At 45.3% G+C, this 24380-nt stretch overlaps 1 protein-coding gene across 4 annotated transcripts in view; it reads right to left on the bottom strand.

Moving 5' to 3' along the window:
• The window catches only part of NF2 (NF2, moesin-ezrin-radixin like (MERLIN) tumor suppressor), a 71378-nt gene that overhangs the window by 39439 nt on the left and 7559 nt on the right, over nt 1-24380 (bottom strand). For 3 of the 4 annotated variants that reach the window (XM_037052461.1, XM_037052462.1, XM_037052460.1), the window contains exons 2-4: nt 5799-5924; nt 3775-3897; nt 539-622 (exon numbers count right to left, since the gene is read on the bottom strand). In XM_037052461.1, the coding sequence (XP_036908356.1) occupies nt 539-622; nt 3775-3897; nt 5799-5924 (333 nt within the window). The remainder of the gene's footprint in view (nt 1-538; nt 623-3774; nt 3898-5798; nt 5925-24380) is intronic. The other variant, XM_037052463.1, reaches the window with a different exon arrangement.

Below are 24380 nucleotides of genomic sequence, written 5' to 3'. Positions count from 1 at the left end.
CGGGGATGTGACGTCTCTGGGAGACACCTCTCTGCTAAACAGACAGCTCAGCTGGGCTCCTTGGGCCAAAGAGCCTGCAATGCCCAGCCACCAGCAAGGTGGCATGCCCATCAGGGTGGGTGAAGCGGGGCACTCTCCAGGGTGTGGTGAGGTCCCCCGTAACAGGGCTGCTGGTCCTCAGAAGATGGGTTTGGAATGAGAACCTGGGCCCTTCTGAACTATAAAGGTCATGTTTGGCCCAACCTGGAGATCATAAGTTCCTTTTTCCTGGTTATATGCACAATGAGATTACAAAGAAAATGTATCAAGCTATACACTTACTTGTGTACACACACACACACATATACACGCTCACAAGATTATACAGAAGTGAAACATTGACACTTGGTTCCCCCAGTTCACAAGTCCCTCAACCTCTTGCTTGCTGGGGAAAGTCTCTCTGAAGTCTAGAAAATCCCAAGACACAGACACGGCCAGAGTGCCCCATGTGTTAACACATGTTTACACCTGGGAAAAACACATTTTTCTTTGCGCCTACCTTGGCCTGGACGGCGTAAGAAGCGAGGAGCACAGAAGCCTCAGGAGGACAGTAGATCTTTTCATCTAAGATCTGCTTCTTTACCTGAAAGGGCAACAAGGCAAACATATTGTGTACATGGAAGTGGGCTGTGCACGCTGCTCACAGCAGATGGCTGCAGGGGTGCTCTCGCAGGCTGCCAAACTGGCCTGCTAATGACTTTCTGACAAAGGGTACCATTTTTTTTTAATTGCTGCAGACAGGTTGTGAGTTCAGCCGCAGCGAACTTACTGGTAAGATGGCCACGTGTAAAAAAACCCGTATCTGCTCTGTTCACAATCAAATGCTGACGAGGAAAAACAACCTTCCCGGTTAAAATGGAGACTAACATCTGGGCTGTGACAGAAGAGAGCTGTGAACTTGACAAGTGTCAGGAGCAGCCCTGGTGGTGATTGCAGCCCAGGGCCCCCGCTGAGCACACGCAGCACAAGAGGAAATGGAATCTACTTTTAAGTCTTAACACAAGATAAAAGCCAGCGAGGCCACTGAGTTATGACTGCGGAAAAAAACCATCACTTTCAATATGCATGCTCTAAGGAAAAAGGAAGCAATAAAGTGTGATTGATTAAAATTTTAAGTACACGTGAGGTCCAGGAAATATAATTCTTAAGCCCTAATGCCGAATTAACATATCTCACTGCATTTAATGTCTGAGAATGGTGCAGTGTGTGACGTTCCGGACGCAGAGGCAAGAGAGCCGCGTGAAGTGGGGCAAACCGAAATAAACACCCCAGGGAAGCCACCTCGCTTTCCACAGATGTCAGCAGTCACCAGATTCACAAAAGTAGTAAATTTTGCCTTGCTCAGCCATGAAAACGTCCGACATTTCAGTGTAAGGGAAAATGAAGCCGAGGTTATGCGAGGGATGGGCACTGCTTCCAAGAGCTTTCAAGAAAGCCATCCCTATAAGACTAGGACATCCCGGGGCCTAGGGGGGTCATTATGTGGTTTGCTTCAAAGCAGTGTGACTTCCGAATCCCTCGGTTTTTTTTCAAAGGGGAAAAATGCCACACTATAGAAAAATTGAAAGGGCTTCCGTTTAAGTGGAAAATGTTAACGGGGAGTGTGCATGGTCTGTCTGTAAAAAGTCCAGCCATTGTCAATAGAGAACGGTTTGCACATCATCGATGTAAGCTGGCAGCCAAGGAGAGTGAACTGAAATGCGCATGCGTGAACCACGATGACTTCACTGTACTAGTCAGTGGGGCAGTAGACGCCGTTGAGTGAGCATGTGTACTGTGTGGCCTTTGCATTCAAAATGACTGAGTGAGTAGAGCAGTGAACCTGTGTCCTATTTTGCATTAATTCTGAACATTTCTTTGCAGAAATTATTGGGGTGATTCAGAAGGCAACTGGTGACTGGTAGCTTCATCATGACAACACACCTGCTCATGCATTATACCTCATGCAGTTTTTTGGTGAAATTTCGAATCACTCAGGTACTCAGCCCCGTCTACAGCCTAGATTTGGAGCCCTGCGCCTTTTGGCTTTTCCCAAAACTAAAATTGCCTTTGAAAGGGAAGAGATTTTTAGACTGTCAAAGAAATTCAGGAAAAAGCTGATGGCAACTGGGAGAACTGTGTGAGGTCCCAAGGTGCCTACTTTGATGAGGATTGAGGCATCATTGCCCTGTGGGCAATGCTTCTTTTATCCTGTATCTTCTTCAATAAATGTCTCTATTTTTAAATTATGTGGATGGGTACTTTCTGAACAGACCTTTGTGTGTGTGCATGTATACACACTTTTTTTTGCAAAGCTTTCTTTGGTTTAAAAAAAAAAAACTGTCTGGGGGGCCCTCCATGGTGTGGTTCAGTTGGTTGGAGTGCCGTCCCATAACCAAAAGGTTGCGGGTTCAATTCCTGGTCACGGCATATACCTATGTTGTGCGTCACATCCCCCATCCGGGTGCCTGGGGGAGGCAACCAATTATATCTTCCCTGTCACATCAACATTTCTCTCTCTTCCCTCACTTCTCTAAAATACAATGAAAAAATGTCCTCAGGTGAGGATAACAAAAATTATTTGGAGGGTTTCACCACATTTAACTTAATAGTTTCTGAACACACTACTCATAGGAGGACTGTGTGACAGACCATGTATCTCTTTCTGGGAAGTCACCTAATTAACATCCATCCCTATTGTAATCTCTTCCGTCCCTGAGAGGGTGCACCTTTGGGCACACACGCAGTTCCCGCACCGATCACTATAGTAACTAACCCTGAAAAATGGGGAAGCACCCTGATCAAGCAGTAAAGACACAAGCAAAACCAACAAGGTTTTTGTCCTCACACTAACCCACCCCTCGCTGTGCTCTCAGATGGTCAACTAGCTGTCTTTGAACCTGTAGCTGTGGGTCTCCCAATTTCCTCAACTTGGTTGAATGATTGTGTGTGGAAGGCCCACTGTGCACTCCGTGAACCTTGCCTTTAAGGGGCTTGTAATCCATGAGGAAGTCAGGGAGGAATAAGACAATTATTGACAAACAGCAGTGCAAAGCATACTGTCTGAAGTTCGACGTGCGTGGGATCAACCAGGTGTCACCGGAATTCTGAAGTCCTGCCTTAACGAGAACAGATTTTGAACTTCCGGGAGAACTATTCTTCGTAAGGCTCTCTGTAGGCTTCCTCTGCAGCTCTTGAGTACTTTCAAGTTAGTGAGAAGAAAACAGAACCTCTCTTCAAAGAAGTTTCAAATGAGGTAGCTACTTGTACCCATTCCTTTTCATTTTTTTAAGAAAGATTTTATTTCTTTTTAGAGAGAGGGAAAGGGAGGGAGAAAGATAGGAAGAGAAACATCAATGTGAGAGACAAACATCGATCAGTTGCCTCGCACATGCCCCCAACTGGGGACTTGGCCCGCAACCCAGGCATGTGCCTTGACAGGGGATCGAACCAGCGACCTTTCGGTTCACAGGCTGACACTCAATCCACTGAGCCACACCAGCCACGGCCTACCCATCCTTTCACCACCACACTTTTGCAATTTCATCTGACACCAATTCTCATCACTCAAATATAACTGTAGTCTAAAGATTTTTTTCCATTACAGAACCAAAAGGTCTAACTTTCTGGAGATGGAATATTTTTTCACAGTGTAAAGTGTCTCTGGTCAGCTCCAACAGGTTTTCCCAGGCCACCCCTGCAACCAGAGCTGAGTGAGGCTTCCCATCATGGAGGGGACAGCACAGACTAGTGTACCTGCAAGAAGAATAAATGCTGCGTGATTTCCTGAACCAGCTCCTCCTCGGCATTCTCGGGGTAAAATTTGGCCAGGAAGTGGAAGGTGACCGGCTCTTCCTTCGAAACATCGTGATCCAGAACCTGCAGAACCGCAGAGCAGAAGACACACGAGCCACATGGGCGCCTCTTTCTCCCACGCCCTCATCAAAGAAACCTCCTCAGGGAGTGTACAAATACTTTTCCCCCTCTAAATTCATCCCATTTCCCAAAGGCTGTGTGATTCTTCAGTGTGACACTCTTGCACGGCCATCTATAACAAGAGGTAATACTCACTTCAAGTGGCATTTCTGTACCAAGTTCATTAATCTCCCCAAGGGGCGAGTAGAGCTAAGATTTAGGCACAAATGTTCTCAAGGCCACGGAGAGAGTTAAAAATTAGAAATTTATGACTCAAAGGTCTTGGGCATTACCCTTCATGGCAGGCTGAATGTTTTTAGATTTTTTTGGAACTCGTGGAATATGTCTTTATTCTCTTTTTGGGGGGCTACCAACCCCCAACATTTAAGTCCATATTGGAATGGAGCTTAGGAGGATGAACTAAATCTTTGGGACATCGGTTAAACATTAACTGAGCAACAGAAATGAAACGTGTCCATTGTGGCAACCCTTTGTTTTCAGGAACCTCTAGAGATGCCCCACAAAATACTTGAGCACAGTCAGTAAACCACACTGCCTTTAATCTTCCAGCAATTTCACCCACCCACTGCAACGCCTGAACCATCTGCTCTGCAGAATTCATTTCGTTTCAGGCCATGAGCGTGCCACGTGACAGGCTCCACTCACACATGTCATAGTTTATTTCCTTCGCGCAGCCGGCGTTGCGGCTCCTGATGCCCCCGGTCTCATATCCAGTCGGCCGACACTCAGTGTATGATTTAAAAATTTACTTTGCTGAGAATCACAAAAAGACACAGAAAGTTCTGCTGTCTTTGATAGCTACCTTTCCATGCATGCCCCTGCCCCCACTTTAATTGGTGGTGCCCAGGAGATTCGAAATTAACCCGATCTAGGGCAACCTTGCTAACCTGGGCACAAGGGGCGCTTTGATCTCCATGGTCGTTGGGAATTAGCATATGAAATTTATCCTCAGCAGGAATTCTAACTTGTAGATTCAGATTAGTGCGTGGATGGACACTGGAGTTTAAAGTCCAACTGATAAAAGACAGGCGGCTTTTCTTGTTTATCATGCCACGTAATAGGTAATAAACTCAGGAGGGCAATTGCAGGCAGGGGATTCCATTTGAGGCAAGAATTAGACACTGATAACTTTGAGATCAGGTATCTCTTACGAGTTACTGACAAGAGCATAGGGCCATTCTCACCTACCTTCATGCTTACGTAGGCAGTTAAGTAGGTAAGTCTGTCTTTGCACGCATGCATGGACCCACACAGAGGGCAGTTCCCCTAGCCAGTATTCCTCTCTACGCCACACTAGAACTGCTGGGAGCCCGCCCTTGTCCAGGCCTCAGAAGCCCCAGAAAACCATGGGATCTAGAAGAACAGTCTTCCTTCCCCACTGAGACCAGGGAACTCTGTATTCCTTCGATCGCGCTGACGATTAAATTGAGTTGGGCTGTGGTGTCCCTCAAAAAAGCTTTTAAAATTTCATAAAGCACACGAGCCCCAAGAACATCTTTCAAAGACATACGTTATAAACATACATATGTCATTTTTATTCATAAAGCCTGCCCAGTGGCTCAATAAATTGAACAGCATAAAGCCAGAAGCAATCAGCCTGGTGACCGTGAGTAAAGAGCCCAGGAATCGCAACAGTTTGATCTCGGTTGGTTCTGCTTGCCCAGGAGAGCCTGTGAGCGATAGAGGGCCTAGGGCATCTCGAGGACCTGCTTTCTGCAGGACTTGCCCCCTTTCTCTGCCCTCTATCCGTCATGCCCCATGACGAGCAAATACCCCAGGCACGGGCTCAGGACGGGACCAGAGTGCACACCAGCTCCACTGGTTTCATCCAGCTCCAGCCCAACCTTCTTGTCCATCTTGAGCCAGGCCACGGTGTCCTTGATGGTGTACTGCAGCCCGAAGAACCAGGTCTCCCGAAGCCCCAGGGTCCGGCACACCAGATCGAATAGGTCCTTCCCTTTCCACTTCATCTGCAATACAACACGCCACAGGGGAAAACAGGGTGAGCAAAAGTCATAGTCCAGTCACACAAAACCTCTTCTGCGCACTCTCTGCGCTGGGGTTCCAAAGCCTGGCCATGACGCTAAGGTGGCTGAGGAGCGGAGAATTCCTACATCATTTTCAAGCTTCCTACGCAGAACCACGAGTGAGAAAATACCAATTAGAGTTTAATGGCTTAATCACTGCAAAGCGTACACAGAACTTCCCTTGGACAGTTCCTTACAGACCTTAATATCCCCAAAGCTAATTTAGGGAAGCTGGTGAATAAGCATCCTCATTTAGGAGAGTCTAGTCTCTTGAGTTAACACAGGGAGGTGGCTAGCTTCTAGGGACATTAATTTCCTTGAGATTTGGTCATTGACATTTCAAAAAATCATGACCCTGCCCTTTCATAAAAGGTTAGTAGTATTGTGTGTGTGTGTGTGTTTAATTTAAAGGCTGCTTTTATTTGAAGTTTCCTGTTTTGCTTTTTTTTTTGTTTAAGCAACATAGGAAAGGAAGTTGTAACCAAAGTCATAAATCATGGAGAAAAAAAAATAGAGAACAGTCAGTCCAATCAAAGTTCTCTCCCATCACGATGAATAACTGAGGCCAAAGTGGAGGCAACTTGCCCACAGTTACACAGAGCAATTTCAAACTCTCAGTGCCTGAGCCAGGGAATGAATAGACTCCAATATACTGTACTCTGCTTATTCTATAGCTTCACTTTCAGAAGGACCTGAAGCAATGGCTGCTAAATCCTTTCCTCAGCTATTCAATCTTGTAGCTGGAAAAGCAAGTTCAATATCTTCACAGGGGAAGAAAATGCCCATGTTTGGTTTAGTAAATGTTGCCACCTTGTGGCTTTCAAGTTCAATCACCCAAGATGTTCCCATACTACCCCTTAGCTGTGCTCACCCCCTACCCACAAGGGCCCCCGAGGACCAGGTGGACATTCAAATGTATACCTGGTACAGTTATGAGCATATGAGACACATCACAGCGTCGGTGGTCATAGTAAGAACAATGTTGGGATTCAATTACAATGTCACCAGACGCCAGAAGAGCAAGACCACTGGACTTGTCTCCCATAATTAGCGCACCAGTCCTTCTGCCCTCACTGGAAATCTCCACCCAGTTCCTAGCACACTAAAGATGCATGATGAAAAGGAAAATCAGGGTTTAGAGACTTGGTATAAAAGCAAAAAGGAAAAAGTAAGTTAGGCCTCTAGTATCTGATTGGCTCTTGCTGAAACCCGATTCTACAGAGGATTTTTCCGCAGGTCTTCTGGCTTTAATACACGTGAATGAACTGTGCGTTCTCTATGAGATGCTCCACAGCAGAGCCCATCCCTCTTCCGCGCTCACGGTCAAAGTCAGAGAGCCCGGTAGCAGCCTGCGTGGAAAGCCACCAAAACCGCAGCAGACAAGTGGCGGAGATACGTATGGGCTTTTGTCCTTTACCAGGGCCATGTCTCCTCCCTGTCCCTTCTCACTCTGTCCCTGTCCCCTCTCTGGGACTTTAGTGAGGCCCCTGGACCACTACAAAGGTTGAAGTCTTTAGAAGTTATGTCATGTAAAATAGATAGACAAATTTTATTTGTAAAAGATGAGATCTCCTTCCCCTTTTGTGAGGTTTGATAATGCTGGTTGGCACACCCAGTTCCCAGCCTGTCAGGAGGACAAAGGGTTTTTTCATTCACAGCGGGTTTAAATTCCTACAGGCAGACTTCACAGAAGAAATGTTGTTTTGGAAAACTAGAACAAACCTTCGGGATGATGATTATTCTCTTGTCTCTGTTTTAAGCCGGTACGTAGTACATAAATTATAAATGACTACCTTGCTACAAGCTAATGTAACGCTAAAGTACAGACATTAACTTGGAGAAGTTAAGCACTCGAGGGCCAAAAAGATCAAGGTAACAATTCTGAATCCTCCATATCGCTCAGCCCTGGCCAGGCTGGGCTTTGGCATGGAGGGGCTGTCTGTAAACGGGACGTGTTGGGCATCTAAAGGGAAGCTGCAAAAACAAGGGCGAGTGAATTTCCTGACTTGGGAGTTTAAATTCTCAAACATAATATCGTATTAATGCAGTTTTCTTGTGTTCCTTTCTACTTTGTTTTTAAAATGCAAAACTCTCTCTGTTGAATGCAGAGGCAATGTCTTTGTTCCCATGGAGCTGACAATAAAGTGAGAAGAGAGGGGGAATTCTCACACTGGTTCAAAATGCCCTACTTAGATTTTTAACGTTGACTCTAAGAACTGGAGAATGTCAGAGCTGGAAATCAGCCTACCCACTGGGTCTCCCCACCGGAGCCCCATCCTTTCTGTGGAAATCAGGAAACTGAGCCACAGGTCCCTCAGCAGCCCCCTAAAGCGGATGCTGACCTTTTCCATAGTGATCCAGAGTGGGCAACCCCTCGATCCTCCGTTGCCTTTTTTCCTCCTCCGTGGGGTCCTGGCCACTACAACTCCCCAGCCACCTTTTCCAGTAAGTCACCAGTATCTTAACACTCTTCTCCCACCCTGAAAGAAAACCCACTCTCAGAGGAGCCCAATGCTGTTCCTTCATAACTCAATGTGCGTTAATGCCTCTTCTGCCTCTCATTTACTGCTTCAGAAAGCATTACAAGGCACGTCCTATACGCCGAGCAAGGTCAGACACTGAGGATGCCAAACGGTGGAAGCACGGTCCATGCAGGAGACTCACGCAAAGACTCAGGTCGGAGAAGCTTTTAGTGAACAAGTGAAAGGGAAGAGAGGGAAGGAAATATGTCTTTCAGAAAGATAATAATACCTATAGGGACCTGCCCGTCATCTGGCAGAGCTGAAACAGACGGCCTGAACTCAGGATGGGTGTGGTGGAACGCAGGGAATGATGTGGGGCCAGGTGGCTGCCCGTGGAGCCTTTGAAGACTTCCGGGCAGAGGAGTGATGGGATCAGATCAGATTCTGGGATGTGCGCCGATGGCAGGCTGGAGGAGGGGTTGGAGGAAAGCAGCCTAGAATCAATAAGGGCAGAAAGGAGGCCAACTCCTGCCTTAACAAAAGGCAGTGAGTGGGAGGCAGAGAAGACAGCCTGAGGAATGGGAAGAAGGCAGTCACAGGACTGGTGCCTGAATGCCAGCAGGAGCCCAAGGAGAAAGAATCAAGGACACCTGTGTTTCTGGCTTGGGCACCAGGTGGTTCCTTTAAGGGAGAGAGAGAACCGCAGGAGAAGCAGCAAGTTTCAAGGGGAACAGATGAGCAATTAAATTTAAGACAAGATAAGTTAAGGTGCCTGAGGAGACCAGGTAAAACGTCCTAAATACATTTGATTTAAAGCCCTAGCTAAAATAAAACGTTCAATCTTTAAGTAATTAAAATTTTTCTTTTAGGTTAAATCCAACCACCAACATGTTGTTTACTTATCTGAGGATGTACTTTCCAACATACCCTCCCCAGAATGCATGAGGCATCGTCCTAATTTGGGTTTCTACTTCTTAACACACAAGAACCATCAGTCACAGTTGCTCCCAGTGGTTCTCAGGACACCCTGTGAAGGGAGGTCTCGGGTTGTGAATGGGGCTGCCCGGGTGGGGCAGAACGTTTAGCAGAACGTGACCACACTCGTCTTCAGAGTTTTGTCAGTGAACCACCGCACTATGCAGGTGCTAGGGAGCAATCTGAACACCTGAACGTCTCTCCAGATGGTGGGCGCCTCAGGACAGAGCAGCATGCGTCATGTCTCCATGCCCCACAGCGCCCAGCCGAGTGTGGACGTAAAACACATGGCCAGCAGTGGCTGTCCCGCAGAAGACTTGACCACTTCAAAAACCCAAGCAAAATGAAACTTAAAGCAAAATGAACCTCCCCGCCATCCACTCCTTCAACAAGTATCTGGTGACATCCAATCTGTCCGAGCAACAGCCGAGGTACAGTGGACAGACGGGGAACAAAAGAATTCGCCTCCACCCTCACCGAACAGCTCTAGGGCAGGGGCCAGTCAGGAACGAATAATCAGCTCCTTAACCCCACGTGAAAATCCACTCCAGGTGAGGTTTTCAGCACTACCACCCTCGTCGGTGCCCCAAAGGGACACAGAGGCTGTCCGGATGCCTGATAAGGAACCCTCTAACTGGGCATCTAAACCGACTCTCATAGTGGGGAAGGAGGAGTGAGCGAGGAAGTATGTTCCAGACAGCGGGAACAGCATATGCAAAGGTCTAGAGACCAAAAAAGCTTGGATGGTCCTTGCAGGAAGGGAAAGTATTCTAGTTAGGTTTGACTGGAGAACATCGATTACCGTGCTTCCAAAAGGACCTAAAGAACACCTAAAAGCAACTCTTTGTAAACTCCTTCCTCTGCCTCTCTCATGGGAACCAGAGAACACAGAGAGTTATCTGAGTGATGGTTTTCTCCTGTGTCCCAAGGATGGATTATAACAAGTACCATTCTACAGGAGAGACGTTAAGTCATTACATAAGACGGATGCCTCGGGACAGGAGGGCTTGATTCTCTCCAGGAACAAGTCTGAAGAGCGCAGATAGGTTATGTAACATTGACAGGAGTCTCAGCTCTGTCACTCTGTGACCTTGGGCAAGTTATTGCACTTTCTTATACTTCCCAGTGGGGATAATAAACAGAACCTGTCTTAGCAGGCTGATCAAAGGATTAAGTGCATTAATACAACTTAAAATCCTAAGACAGTGCCCTACGCATAGTAAATACTCAATAATAAAAGGTAGTTATTATTCATTCTAACCCTGCCTCCACTCCTTATAGTCTCAAGTGGCACTGTTTAAAGCCCCCGGTCCTAGTTCACTCCACGGGTGATGGATGACAGATCAGAAAGGGCACCATCAATTCTTGTTGAACTAACCACGCTATCACTCATTTGACAAACATTTATTGAGCACCCACTACATCCTAGTCACTGTGCTTGGCGCAAGAGATTAATGATGAATTCAGGACAAGACACTGGCCCCATTCGTGTCTGACAGGGAAGACAGGTAATGCATAACAGGAATGCAACCTGGCAAATGCAAACAGAACAGGGTGCTCCGAGAACACAGCTCAAGCCTGGGGGGTGAGGGGCTTCGCCGAGGAGACGCTGTCTGAGCAGGGTCTTGAAAGCCAAGCAGTACTTGGTCCTCTGGTGACACAGGGGCTGAGAACAGGAGGTCACGCCTGCTGGAGGGAACAGCACGTCTGCCACGTGGGTCCAAGCTGTTGCAAAGTGAAGGAATGTTCTCTGCACTTTCCTGGTATCTGACAGGCGGCATAATTATCCTGTCTGCAGTACTGAATGTTCAATGCAGCACGAAGTATGCAGCTTCAGCCCAATGCATGTGACAGCCCTCCACGGTGGATTAGGGACCACGTTGTTCACTCACTTGTTCTGAGCGGCCATGCATCCCCTAACAATATCTGCCACATCGCTAAGAAGCCATGAGCACTTTGTTTTCTTATTAAAATATTTCCTTTTCTGACACCTGATTGCACAAGAAACCTTTCGGGCTTTGCATGTGTACAACCTAAAGACCATTTCGTTTGTCAGAGGGTTTGTTACTTTTCCTGAACAGATTGCCAAAAAAAAAAAAGAACAGCCCCTGGTTTTGGTTAAATGTTCATTTCAAACCAGGATTTGACCAGCTCTTTCCACCTGGCCACAGTGTTCAGACTGCCCCAAATGTACTGATACAACAGTTCCTTGCCTCATCCCAGCCTAATGAGGATGAGGGAAGCTAAGCGGCAGATGCTCACTTTGCAGAAGGAAAAAGAGAGATGGAGGGAGGGAGTAAGGTGATTTGCAGGGAGAAGAAAGGCCAGAAGGAGCACAAATCTGGACCCCATGGCAGGTGAGCTCCCACTCTGCAGCCTTTGTCCTCGAGATGCCCTTCAAGCATAGGGGCTAATGGTGGTGAGTCTGGAAGTACGAAGCTTCGTGCTTTGTGGCTGTGCTCTCTATTACTTTAACAGTCTGCAGTGCTATTTCACAGATATACACTTATGCCTGTATCAAAGATAGATGTGTATGAACTTTATAAACAGGACTAAGTGCTGTCAGCTTGTTATTTTTTTTTCTAGCGGCTAAATTTATGAGCTATACCCAGAGTGAAGTGCTTGTAACTTATCAACCTAGAATGTTTTAAGTAAATAGCACTAAGCGCTTACCCTCCGCAGCAGGGACGTAGCTGGAATGCGGCACTTTCCTATTGTAGGAGGCTACTGGCACCGATAACCTGCAGGGCAGCTTGGGGTCTGTTAACCGGGGAAGCACTATGAATAACATCCACGACAGTCATCTTACAACTGGCCAGGTTTAGACTCGCAACCCTTAAAACTGCCATTTGTTTTTTGGCTTTTGCTGCCTTACACTGCATTTCTCCCTCTGCATCCTTTGGGCCACGCAGCCACTGAATCCCTTTCACTGGCTGATTCGACCATGTAGGGTGAGTAGGAAACCAGCCACCTAATGGGAAAAGGCCACAGCTAAAAAAAAAAAAAAAAAGGGACAACTTTCTTGAAGAAAGAGAACCAAATTTGGCTGCCATGTGTGGAACGCCTAAGAATTAGGACCCATGGAGAAACTTGGGCTTTAGAGAGAAGACTCAACGCTGGAAAAAGCCACCGGAGAAGCGAGTCTGTTTCACAGCAGTCTGGGGGGACAAGACCGTCAGCCACTCAGGGAATGCCCTTTGACTGGCTGTCTGCTCTACCAGGGTCAAAGGGAACTGACAAAGCCAGCATTCACTTATCAGGGTTTCTCCTATTTAGCTCCCAACTGCCCTAGCATTTGCCACAAAAATCATCAAAAGGTTGACTCCCTTACAGATACAGAAGCCGAAGGAACTGTACCTCCCCATGCTCGGGACACAAAACACATGTTTACTGTTAGTTCAGAAATGGAAAACCGAGGAGGACTGGGATTTCCCCTCTCGATCTTTTTTTTTAAAAGATTTTATTTATTTATCTTTAGAGAGGAAGGAAAGGAGAGAAGGAGAGAAACATCAATGTATGGTTGCCTCTCGAGGGTCCCCTGCTGGGAACTGGCCTGCAACCCAAGCATGTGACCTGACTGGGAATCGAACCACAATCGTCTGGTTCGCAGGCCCGCGCTCAATCCACTGAGCTACAACAGCCAGGACCCACCAGTCAGTTATCCCTAACTGACTTTGGCCAGTCATGGCTGGCCTAAAAGAACTGATTTCCTATAGAAGACTTGAGAATTTAAGATGCTAAGTTACCAGAGACAAGCCTAAATACAACTTTTATTTGTCTGTTTTGAAAAAACAGACGCCAAATACCTTGAGTTACCAAAAAAATGATTTTGCTGTACAGTAAGTGAATAATGAGTTCCATTAAAATATTATTTCACCCAGACTGGTGTGGCTCAGTGAGTTGGGTGTCATCCTGTAGACAGAAGGGTTGCAGGTTCAATCCCTGGTCTGGACACATGCCTAGCTTGAAGGCCTGCGAGAGGCAGCCGATCAGTATTTCTCTCACACATCGATGTCACTTTCTCTCTCTTTTTCCTTCCCTTCCCCCTCTCTAAAAATAAATGAATAAAATATATTTTTTAAAGATTTTATTTATTTATCTTTAGAGGGGATGGAGAGAGGGAGAGAAACATCAATGTATGGTTTGCCTTTCGTGCGTCCCCCCGTTGGCCTGCAGGGAACTGGCCTGCCACCCAGGCATGTGCCCTGACCGGGAATTAACCGAGATCCTCTGGTTCTTAGGTCTGTGCTCAATCCACTGAGCTACACCAGCCAGGGCTGAATAAAATATTTTTAAACTCTATTTTTATTTTTACTGTTTTAAAGATTTTATTTATTTATTTTTCAGAGAGAGAGAAAGGGAAGGAGAAAGAGACGGAGAAAAATATCAAGGTGTGGTTGCTTCACACGTGCCCCCCACTGGGGACCTGGCCCACAACCCAGGCATGTGCCCTGACTGGGAATTGAACCAGCGACCCCTTGCTTCACAGGCCGGCGCTTAATCCACTGAGTTACACCAGCCAGGGCTAAATAAAATCTTTCTAAAAAGTTAGAAATATGTTAGCTCATCAGAGAATTAAAAAGGGAGTAATGCAGGTATAAAAACGGCACTCAGTGTGGGGTCCCCACACCACAGAAACAGGTTCCGGTGTCTTCTGAGCTTAAACTACAAAACCTCAGGGCTAGTTCCTGTGCAACGAAAGGGGACGCCGCTCCCGATCAGCCATCATTTTCAACATGAGGAAAATGGGGAACCTCCAAATACAAACAGGATTTTAGCCAGAAAAGAAAAAGAAATTCATTTCTCTGGTCTACCAACAACAACCCCTACGTCACTCAGCTAAATCTGGGCAAAAATCTCACAAACCTAAAGACTCCTCTTTGGGAGGGAAAAAAAAATCCCATCTCTAGCCTCTTGTCCTGTCAATTTCTGTCATAATCAACCATAGCAAGTAATTTTCCTCTGCCAGTCCTCCAATCATTGCTGTGAGTATGCAAAATCTATTTAAATGATTGGCTTCAAGGCCTTCCACCTTGAAATTGCCTCCTCCCTCCTTCAACCAATGGCCCTACCTTGTCACAACCCAGCCTGTACCTTCCCAAGGCAGCAAGACTAGGTGCTTCCACTTCGCCACAGTCAGACCCTTCCTTCTAAGGTCCACTCCTTTAACTCGAGCTCGTCCTCCTCCCCACAAACAACGCCAGGTACATGAGTCACGATGTGCGGGAAAATGAGGTGCCTCTCTCTCCCCCAAGCTCCCTGTTTCTCCTATGATTCTGCGTCTCACCATCTCCTTGAAAGCAAGGGCTACTTTTAAGTCTCCCAGAACCCAAGCAAGTGCTTCACAATCTGTGGCCACTCCATAAATGCTTCTGATTGGCTGATGATGATGATAATGATGATAACTAGATGAGGCTTCTAAGCAGAACAGTCTTCAAAGTAATGATTGCGATGAAGTGAGAATTTATGATATTCCTTATTAAAACTTTAATGGCATAATTGGGCCTGAAGGTATATACTTTCCCTCTTTGGTGACACATACTGATTTCTCTCTGTAAAAATACTTTGCTGCCCTGGCTGGTGTAGCTCAGTGGCTTGAGCGCAGGCCTGTGAACCAAAGGATTGGAGTTCAATTCCCAGTCAGGGCACATGCCTGAGTTGCAGGCCAGTTCCCAGTAGGGGACGCACGAGAGGCAACCATACATTGACATTTCTCTCCCTCTCTCCTTCCCTTGCCCTCTAAAATCTTAAAAAAAAAAAAAGAATAAAAGAGCTATAACTTTAAAAAATAGAAACAAAAATACTTTGCCAAGGAAATCTAAATCTCAAAGAACCAACAAGAAAAAATTTCCACAGAACGAAAGAAACTAATAGGAAACAAATCACAGCACTTTGGGAAGTCACAAAATGGAGGTTTTAAACTCTGCTAGTCTGTCAAGACAAAATGAATTCTAGTGTTTTAGGGGGTAAAGTCCTTACATGCACAGCTTCTGGCATGTTTCCCAAGGAAGTGGAGAGAGTTTATGGGAGCAGCAGTGAACCCAAAGAGAAGATCTGCATTCTAAACTCTCTCCCTCCACCACACACAAGCCTGTAACCTTGGGAGAGGCACACAGCTCAACGTGGGCCTCTGTGTCTTCATCTGTCAATTTCTTTTGCCCCGTGCAATGCCCGCATTTTACGATGCTTTGAAAAAGAAGAAGAAGCTGAGGCACTCCCAAGTCGGCTGACAGATGACAAAGCAAACAGAAACAATATGATTCCGGCACTGTAAAAGCACTACAATCCCCCCAAAGCAAAGAAGACAATTTCTGTCCTTGGAATTGAGCTCACAACATGAGAGCAATCACAGCCTCGACGAATAGCTCTAAAACACCCAAACCTGCTGTGTTGGGAAAGTCACTTAACCTCTTTGGTTCTCAGCTTCCACAATCACCAAGTGGTCTTTCAGGATGAACACTCTCTGAGTCTATGAGCTTGAGGTGGTTTTGTATAAACCAAGCGGTATGTTTTTCATCACCAGAATGATTTTCTTTTGATACTTATTATCCTATTCTATATCTTAAAATCACTTTCGGGGATATAAATGATACCAGACATTTCATTTACGTGTGCACTCTACATTTTTCCCTTACTCAGGTCCTGCGATTGCTATCATGTTCCTTTCTCCGAATAATCAAGAGTTGACTTATTTATAATAATGAACTCTCTAATGATAATTTATAATGCTGAAATATAGAAGTGTTTAGCCCCTAGCACACTACTGATATTCAGCAATTACCAATGAGTACATTGCTTGAATACTGAAAATAATAATTCTGCAGAACTACAAAGAGGAAATAGTAAATTCAGCGCAGACAGACACAGAGAAGCTACATTTCAAATACCTAACCATGAGGTAAAATGATCAGATTATGAAATACAGCCCATGATTAAATATTATCTAACTAATTAATTCCTCCTGCCCTTTGCAAAAGTTGTAGTTTGTATTTAAAAGTGCATTTATTCAAAGAAATTCCCCACTTAACAGAGCTGGAGCATAATCCATTCATGCAAATCAGCTCATACAGAACCCAGACCCTAGCACAGAAAGAAATTTTAAGCATTCTGCCCTGGCTGGTGTAGCTCAGTGGATTGAGCATGGGCCTGTGAAGCAAAGGGTCGCCAGTTCAATTCCCAGTCAGGGAACATGCCTGGGTTGCAGGCCAGGTCCCTAGTGGGGACACATGAGAGGCAACCACACATTGATGTTTCTCTCCCACTCTTTCTCCTTCCCATTCCCTCTCTCTAAAAATAAATAAAATATTTTTAAAAAGCATTCTGTTTCTAGCTTGACCTTTTGATTAAGTTTCATGGTCACTAATGATAATGACACTGACTTCGGCAACACTGGAAGGTGCAGGTATGAGTGGGTAGGAGCAGTAACAATTTCTACAGATGGATGAGAACTACTGTGGGCTGAAGACTTTTTAAACATATTCATGAGACTGATTTAATCTCAAATCAATGTGAGTAGGATACTACATAAATACACTCTTGGTGAATTTAAAACCGCAGATCAGTTCAGACAAGTTTAGTGATTACTCTGTCTGCAGTTTCAAGTTTTAACTGAAAGTCAAATGATCAAAACTACTAAAACAAGAAGGCTGAAACTGGCAAGGTGGACGGGAAAGCAGCAAGTAACGTAACTCACTAACAGAAAGGTTTTGTGAATTTTCCAAAGCTGGGTCCAACTTTGGCCAAGAAGCAAAAAGGAGGTGAAAGAGGAAAAAAGCCCAATGCCTTTAGAACCGGTGTGCTCTGACCCCCCCCTAGTGGTGCCTGAGCGATTTCTCAACTGTGACAAGCACCTGGAGGGACTGAAGATTTGATTAAAGATGTTTTCCCTGAAGTCAGCACTAGTTTGGTAATCAATTTTTACTTGGTAAAATGTACTAAAACATGTGGATTTATTTTTATTGTATTTTTTCCATTACCACTTATCCCCCATATAACCCCTCCTCGTCCCCTGTGGATTCAGAATACAAATTAGACAAAGCACAGACGGGGGTGGGGGTTGGGGGGTGTGTGAAGGGAGGGTGGTGATGGGTGGGTGGGGTTGGATGGAAAATAGCCTCCTGTAACAAACCAGAGAAGCCTCGCCACCAGCTGGTTGAAAAGATTAGCAGCCCTGAGAAAACTCCATTCTGAATCTGTAAGACCTCACATGCTTTAACTTCGAAAATTAAAACTAAACAAGCAACAGAAATGTTTTTTAGGGAAGGAAGCAAAACTAACATGAATGGTTGGAGAAGTCATCAAAAAACAAAGAAAAGAAAAAAATTTCAAAATGACACATCAGGGACAAAAGAACGGCAGACAATGAACTATGGGCGAAATCATAACAGAATCCTGCTGTCGCGGTGTACACCAAGCTAAATAAACATGAATCACATGTCGCATTTCATAAAAGAGACTTGAACAGGAATAAGGCATAAGGTAAAGCTCATCACATTTAGACTAATTATAGTGTGGAAGGTCTGCAATTACAAAGGCATGGATATAACCTGAGGAAGGTTCAAAGAAAATGAAGGAGATGATTAAAGGGAAAAATCCACAGTGCCTCCAGCAGGAGACCCTTTCTCTTCATTCCCACACTCCCAACTTACAAGAAGCTGATGTTTACGGAGTGCTCATTATTAGGGCCAAGTGCCTGTGAGCGTCTGTCTGCCTCATTCATGCCTTAAAAACAGTCCTTTAACAAAAATACTATTAGCCTCCTCATTTTACAGATGTGGCGACCGAGGTTTAGAGAGCGAAGCCCAAGATCACTCAGGCACTGGCAGGGTCTTACCCAGGCCAACTCAGGCCTTCTATCAAGCTGCCAGCTCTTATCCCCTAAGCAATACTCTTTCTGTCGTCAAGAAGATTTCTCTCACACCTATATGCTCAAATCCTGAAATGACTTCCTAAGAAGGAAATATCAGAGAGGGAGTTGTGCAACGAGGTTTTTTTTTTGCCCAGATCACCTAAAATAAGATGTTAAAGCTGAGGATTTTGACATCAAGTTCTCCCTCATCTTTTCGGATGAAGAATTGAGGCCTGCGGGGAGGGCCTGGGGTGGGGAGAGATGTGCCCAAGATCACACGGGGGAGTTCTGCCTAGAAGCCGGGGGCTCAAACACCAGTTTGAGGGGGCTCAAGCCAGGGGCTCTCCATAGTTTTACACGAGTAACACCCTGGCCAAGTACCGGGACCAGACACAGGGACGTGTGCTGACTGTTAACCCTACTCCTGCTTGGCTGGCCTCAGAGCCCCAGGGCTGACTCTGGGCCTTGGTACTTCCTGAATCTTGGGATACGGAGGTCTTCCGCTCCTTCTTGGTCACAAAAGACCCTAATCCCTTACTTCATCCTCGTACTTCCCCGGTCTTCGGTATTCCCTAGTTCCTTATATCTGCCTAGTCCCAGCCTCAAGTTCAGGTTTCAGTGTTTTTGCCCAAAGTGGTTGTCTTCTAACAGGGTTCCTTATTTCCAACCTCTCCTATCCCCCACTCACAAACATTCTAAATCATTCCGCATCCCAACCACCTTAAATCACTCTCCTAGGAAAAACCTCCAAGCTCCCACTGTTAACTGATGAATACATTCTTCTTAGTGTGGCCTGAACCTACCAATTCAAACACATCTCTCCCCCTCTCCCTCCCCAAACCACAGGATTCCTGTCTGCTGTGTTTGCTCAGCTACTTCCGCTGCCCCCGACAGGAACACGCTTCCCCTGCACCTGTGGACACAAACCTGCCTTCAAACCCGGTGGTAAGGAGGCTGGCGGTGGTAAGGAGGCTGCCGGGAATGCTCCCCCTTCATCCCACTGCATGGGGTCTCCTATTTCCGTCTTAATGGTAACATCCTCATTCGATTATGCACACATTCTTCTGTGTTGTCTTTTCTGTGTGTCCTCGTTCTCTGACTGGATTGTGAGTGCTGTGGAAAGCTGGGACCTTCCCTCTTAATATCTTTCTGTGCGTGCTGATGCTCTGAAACTGAACTGCAGGGGGAGAGGGGGATGGAGAGGGAGGGGGACTTTAAAGCAGTTAGATAACTAACTTTTCAAGGTACATGAAAGGGTCTTAGAATAGAGAGGTGAGCCAATTGCTATCTATGTAGACACACAAAATGTTATGACACCAGGTTGAATACAGGGAAGACCATTCTGAGCAGGAAAGCACGTTAAATCTGCAACTAGAAAATACTTAACTGTTACAAAATAAGTTTCATTTCAGTCAAAGGCAAGGAAGTCCAAGTACATAGTGGCAAAGAGAGCCAAATGATGAGAGGGCCTGCACTTACTTCCTTTCATGAACAACCCTTATACAGAACCTACCTTATGCCAACTGCTAGTCTAAGTATTTGCCAATAAAAACTTAATTTTTAATCCCTGTAGCAACCCAATGCAGAAAGAATTATCACTGTCTCCATTTTACTGAGGCATTTGAGAGTTAAGGAACTTGTCTAAGCTTGCTCAGATGGTGAGAGGCAGAGCCAGGGGTTGCTCCTAAAACTATCTATGGTCATGACCTCTAGGCTGTGCTGCCTTAGCAGCCCCCAACGAAGAAACTGGAGCCCTGCCTGGTGTAGCTCAGTGGATTGAGCATGGGCCTGTGAAGCAAAGGGTTGCTGGTTTGATGCCCATTTAGGGCACATGCCTGGGTTGCAGGCCAGTAACCTACTGGGTTGTAGGACTGGGTAGCAGTCCCCCAGTAGGGGACATATGAGAGGCAACCACACATTGATGTTTCTCCCTCTCTTTCTCCCTCATTTCCCTTCTCTCTAAAAATAAATAAATAAAATATTTTTTTAAAAAACTATTAAAAAAGAGGAACCGGAGCTTAAGCAAAGGCCTACTCAATGTACTTGAAAGCCTCATTGAGAGGGTCAGATAAGCAACAAACCTCAATGAGATATAACTCACACTGGCCATTACTGAGTTAAAAAGTGTGCTCGTCTATTCTCCCATTACCTACCCGTCCCTGTCTTTCTTTCAGAATAGACAGTGGCTCCATGGAGGCTTTAAGCAGCCAGCCCATTTACCCTGTCCGAGCCTCCACTTCCTCTTCTGGAAATGAAGCCAATGCCAGCAAGTACATCCTAACTAGGTCTTGATCACTGCTAAGTCATGCTCACTGCCTGGCCCATGTCAGTACTCAGTAAATATCTGTTGAGTGAATAAATAAATGAGTCTCTGTTGTATCGAATTAGTGCGCCTTTAAAGCATTTAGCGTGATGCCTGGCACACAGTAACTGCTCTTCCCTAGCCCTCCCTCCCACAAAAGGGCAGACTTGGGGTCCAATGGATGGTAGCACTGGTCAGGATCCACCCCACTTCCTTCTTCAGTCTTCACCAGCACAGCACGACTGCGTTCGTCATGCACCCTTGACTGTCCATGTCCTACAGCTGTGGCACCCATGCCAGCCATAGGCACTGATTAAATCCCACGGGAGAGGCCAACAATAAGGTAGAAATGATCTTCTAAAATAGGGAGAAAAGCTTCTCCGTGCCCCCACGCACAGCCCTGTTACTATATACTACCAAGCAATGAAACTGCCGCCATTGCTCCCCTGGAGTTTACATTCCAGAAGGAAATCATTTGTCTAAATGTTGGAGTGTCTAAAATTTAACATCTTACTGAAAATACCAGTCATTCTTTCTGTTTTCCTCTTTCGAAAGTTCCTTCTGTCATGGACAACTCTATGTCCACCAGGCCGTTGGAATGACCTGGAATGTTGGCATTTAAATCAATCATAATCTCTCCTGGGTATGTGGAAACATTTGAGATAGCAACCAACAGGAGGAGGCGGCTTTATTTTTAATATAAGATGGTAACAGAATCTCTCACAACTCAATTTTGAGAAATTTTTCATATTTGACTCTTCTTCCTGGTAGATTGAATTATTAGAGTAAAATTCCAGCCTAGATAAGAAATAATATAACCGTTTCGCCTCCTGGCAAATTACATTCAGCACCCACTTTCTCAAAATGACAAATATCGAGGCTTTCAAGTGGAAAAATCCTCCAAAGCATAGAGCCAATTGTGCAATGCAGCAGGTATTGCAAAGAATAGATTTTGCCCCATCTCTGCAGCAAAAAGTCTGAACTTATTAATATAAGGTTGCCTGGTTCATATGTTAACTACCGCTGGTTCTGAAATTGAGTCCTTGTTAGAAGCCACCTACATGTGACCTCAGTAAAGCCAAGAATTCCTCCTGTACCATCTCTCCTTTTTTCAAATGCACAGGCCATCTCCTGCCTTAGCACTCTGCTCAGCTAATGGATAACATAATAATAGAGCAGGAGAGTAAGACTAATCGATTCTTGAAAGTGGAATTCTCTCGGTCATCATAGATCAAACTACTGTTACTTTCAACAGAATGTTTGAACATCATTCTTTAAAAGTATTTTCACTGGAAATTCGAGGCGAGGTTCAATGAGATGCAACAGCTTGACAAACCACAACGCGGCAACAAACACGGTGACCTAAGCCTCCTACTGTAGGCCAAGTTTAGTCCCTTTCTTTCTGCCCAGCACTACGCATTCCATGAATCCTTATAACAATTTCACAGGGTCAGTAATGTTACCTCCACTTTACTAATGTGGAAGCTGAGGTCCAGATAGCTTAAGTGCCTTATCCAAGCTTTAAGCAGAGTAGCTGGAATTTGGTGAAGCCCAGGTCTGTCTTATTCCAAGCCTACGCACGTTCTCCTAGCTGCTTTGCTACCATCCTTTGCTCACTATCTCTCACATTTATCAAATAGTAACTTAGATCAGGGATCATCAGCAAACTTTGGCCCACAACATAAATCCAGTCCTCTGAATGGTCTTGTGCAGTTTGAGAGGTAAGAATAAGTTTTACATTATTTTTTTTAAATTCTCACCCAAGGATATGTTTATCACTTCTTTAGAGACAGAGAAAGGGAAGGGGTAGGAGAGGGGAAGGGAGAGAGAGAGAGAGAAACATTGATCAGTTGCCTCCCATACTCGCCCTGACCAGGGATCAAACCTGAAACCTAGATAAGTTCCCTGACCGGGGATTGAACCTGCAAACTTTTGGTATATGGATGACACTCCAACCAACTGAGCCAGGTGGCCAGGGCAAATTTTACTTTTTTTAAAAAAAGATTTTATTTATTTATCCCTAGACAGAGGGGAAGGGAGGGAGAAAGAGAGAAAGAGAAACAGCAATGTGTGGTTGCCTCTCATATGCCCCATATTGGGAACCTGGCCCAAAACCCAGGCATGGGCCCTGACTGGGAATCAAACCCTCCACCCTCTGGTGCTCAGGCCAGCGCTCAATCCACTGAGCCACACCAGCCAGGGCAAATTTTACATTTTTAAATAACTGTTAAAAAATTTTAACAACATTCCATCACTTGTGAAAATTACATAAAATTCAAATTTCCCCTGCTCCCCGACTAGGGACCTGGCCTGCAACCCAGGCATGTGCCCTACACCGAGAATCGAACTGGAGACCCTTTGGTTTGCAGGCCCCTGCTCAGTCCATTGAGCTACATCAGGCAGGACATACTATTTTTAACTTTATTAAAGGCTGTTTTTTACAAACTTCAATGAGACATAACTCACATACCTTAAAATTCACCAATTTAAAGTGTACAATTCAATGATTTTAGCAGAGTTGTGCAACCATCACAATTTCAGAACACTATCACCACATCAAAAAGAAACCTTGTACCCTTTTAGCCATCACTCCCTATCACCACACCCCAACTTTTCAGCCCTAAGTAAGCACATATCTATTTTCTATCTCTATAGATACCTCTCCCCTCGACTTTTTTCTATTTTACATGCATTTATTTCATTCTGTTCACACTGTACAAATGTTATACAGCCTACAAAAAGTAGAAAAATCTAATCCATGTCCCAAATCCAGGTCAGAGCTAATGTGGAAAAAAGAAACTGTACAGTAAGTTACAAGAAGAGTTGAAGTGTCCTATACAAGTCATACTGCCTGTCACATGATATATTTAAAGCTGTAAATATTGTCACGGGAGAATCTCTTGTCTCTGCTGTAGCCACACAGTTCCTTTGGATGAGTTCTCCTTATATCAGTGTGTCTGTTCTTTTGAGGACAGGGACATATGAAAGGAATCATATGTATGTGGTCTTCTGGGACCGACTTCTTTCACTTACAATGGTTTCAAGGTTTATCCACGTTGTAGCATGTATTGGGACGTCATTCACTCCTTTTTATTGTATTTTGTATTATATTGACATAGTACCTTTTTTATACTCTCATTAGCTGATGGACACGTGGGTTATTCCCATCTTTGGCTCTGTGAACCAAAGGATTTATTTTCTTTAAAGATTTAGAGACAGGGAAGGGAAGGAGAAAGAGAGGGAGAGAAACATCAATGTGTGGTTGCCTCTCGTGCACCCCCTATTGGGGACCTGGCCTGCGACCCAGGCACGTGACCTGAACTAGGGCACTAACTTTGGTTTGCAGTCTGTGCACAACCCACTGAACTACACCAGCCAAAGAAAGTACTTAAAATGAAGTACTAACATGGGGATGGTGAGCCCTAAACTGGAGTCGGAAGTAGACATTGGGAAAGTAGACATTTCCATCCACGCCCAGATGAGGTTTGGACTTCTGCGCTTGCCGTAGAAGTCCATTCCGGAACTGGCCCGTCCCAGTTTCCGGGGAGCCTCCCCACGGGACCTGACCCTTCCTTGGGACCTGACCCTTCCGTTCCTCCGGTACCAGTCGTCACACCACGTTAAGTAGCCAATATACATTTCTTTTGTTCCAAATTATGGTTTTTACTTTATAAACTCTGGTTTTCGTTGTACAAGTTTCTCTGCGGGCATGTGTTCATTTCTCTTGAGTAGAGGCCTAGGCGTGGAATTACCGCGTCATACGGTAACTCCGTGTCTACCTGTTGGAGGAGCTACCAGACTGTTCTCCAAAG

Source organism: Sturnira hondurensis, unplaced genomic scaffold (genome assembly GCF_014824575.4).
Source record: "Sturnira hondurensis isolate 20B ecotype Veracruz unplaced genomic scaffold, ASM1482457v3 Scaffold0007406, whole genome shotgun sequence".
NCBI classification, from domain to species: domain Eukaryota; kingdom Metazoa; phylum Chordata; class Mammalia; order Chiroptera; family Phyllostomidae; genus Sturnira; species Sturnira hondurensis.
The sequence above is the reverse complement of the archived record's forward strand: the minus strand, read 5'-3'. Positions and strand labels throughout refer to the sequence as shown.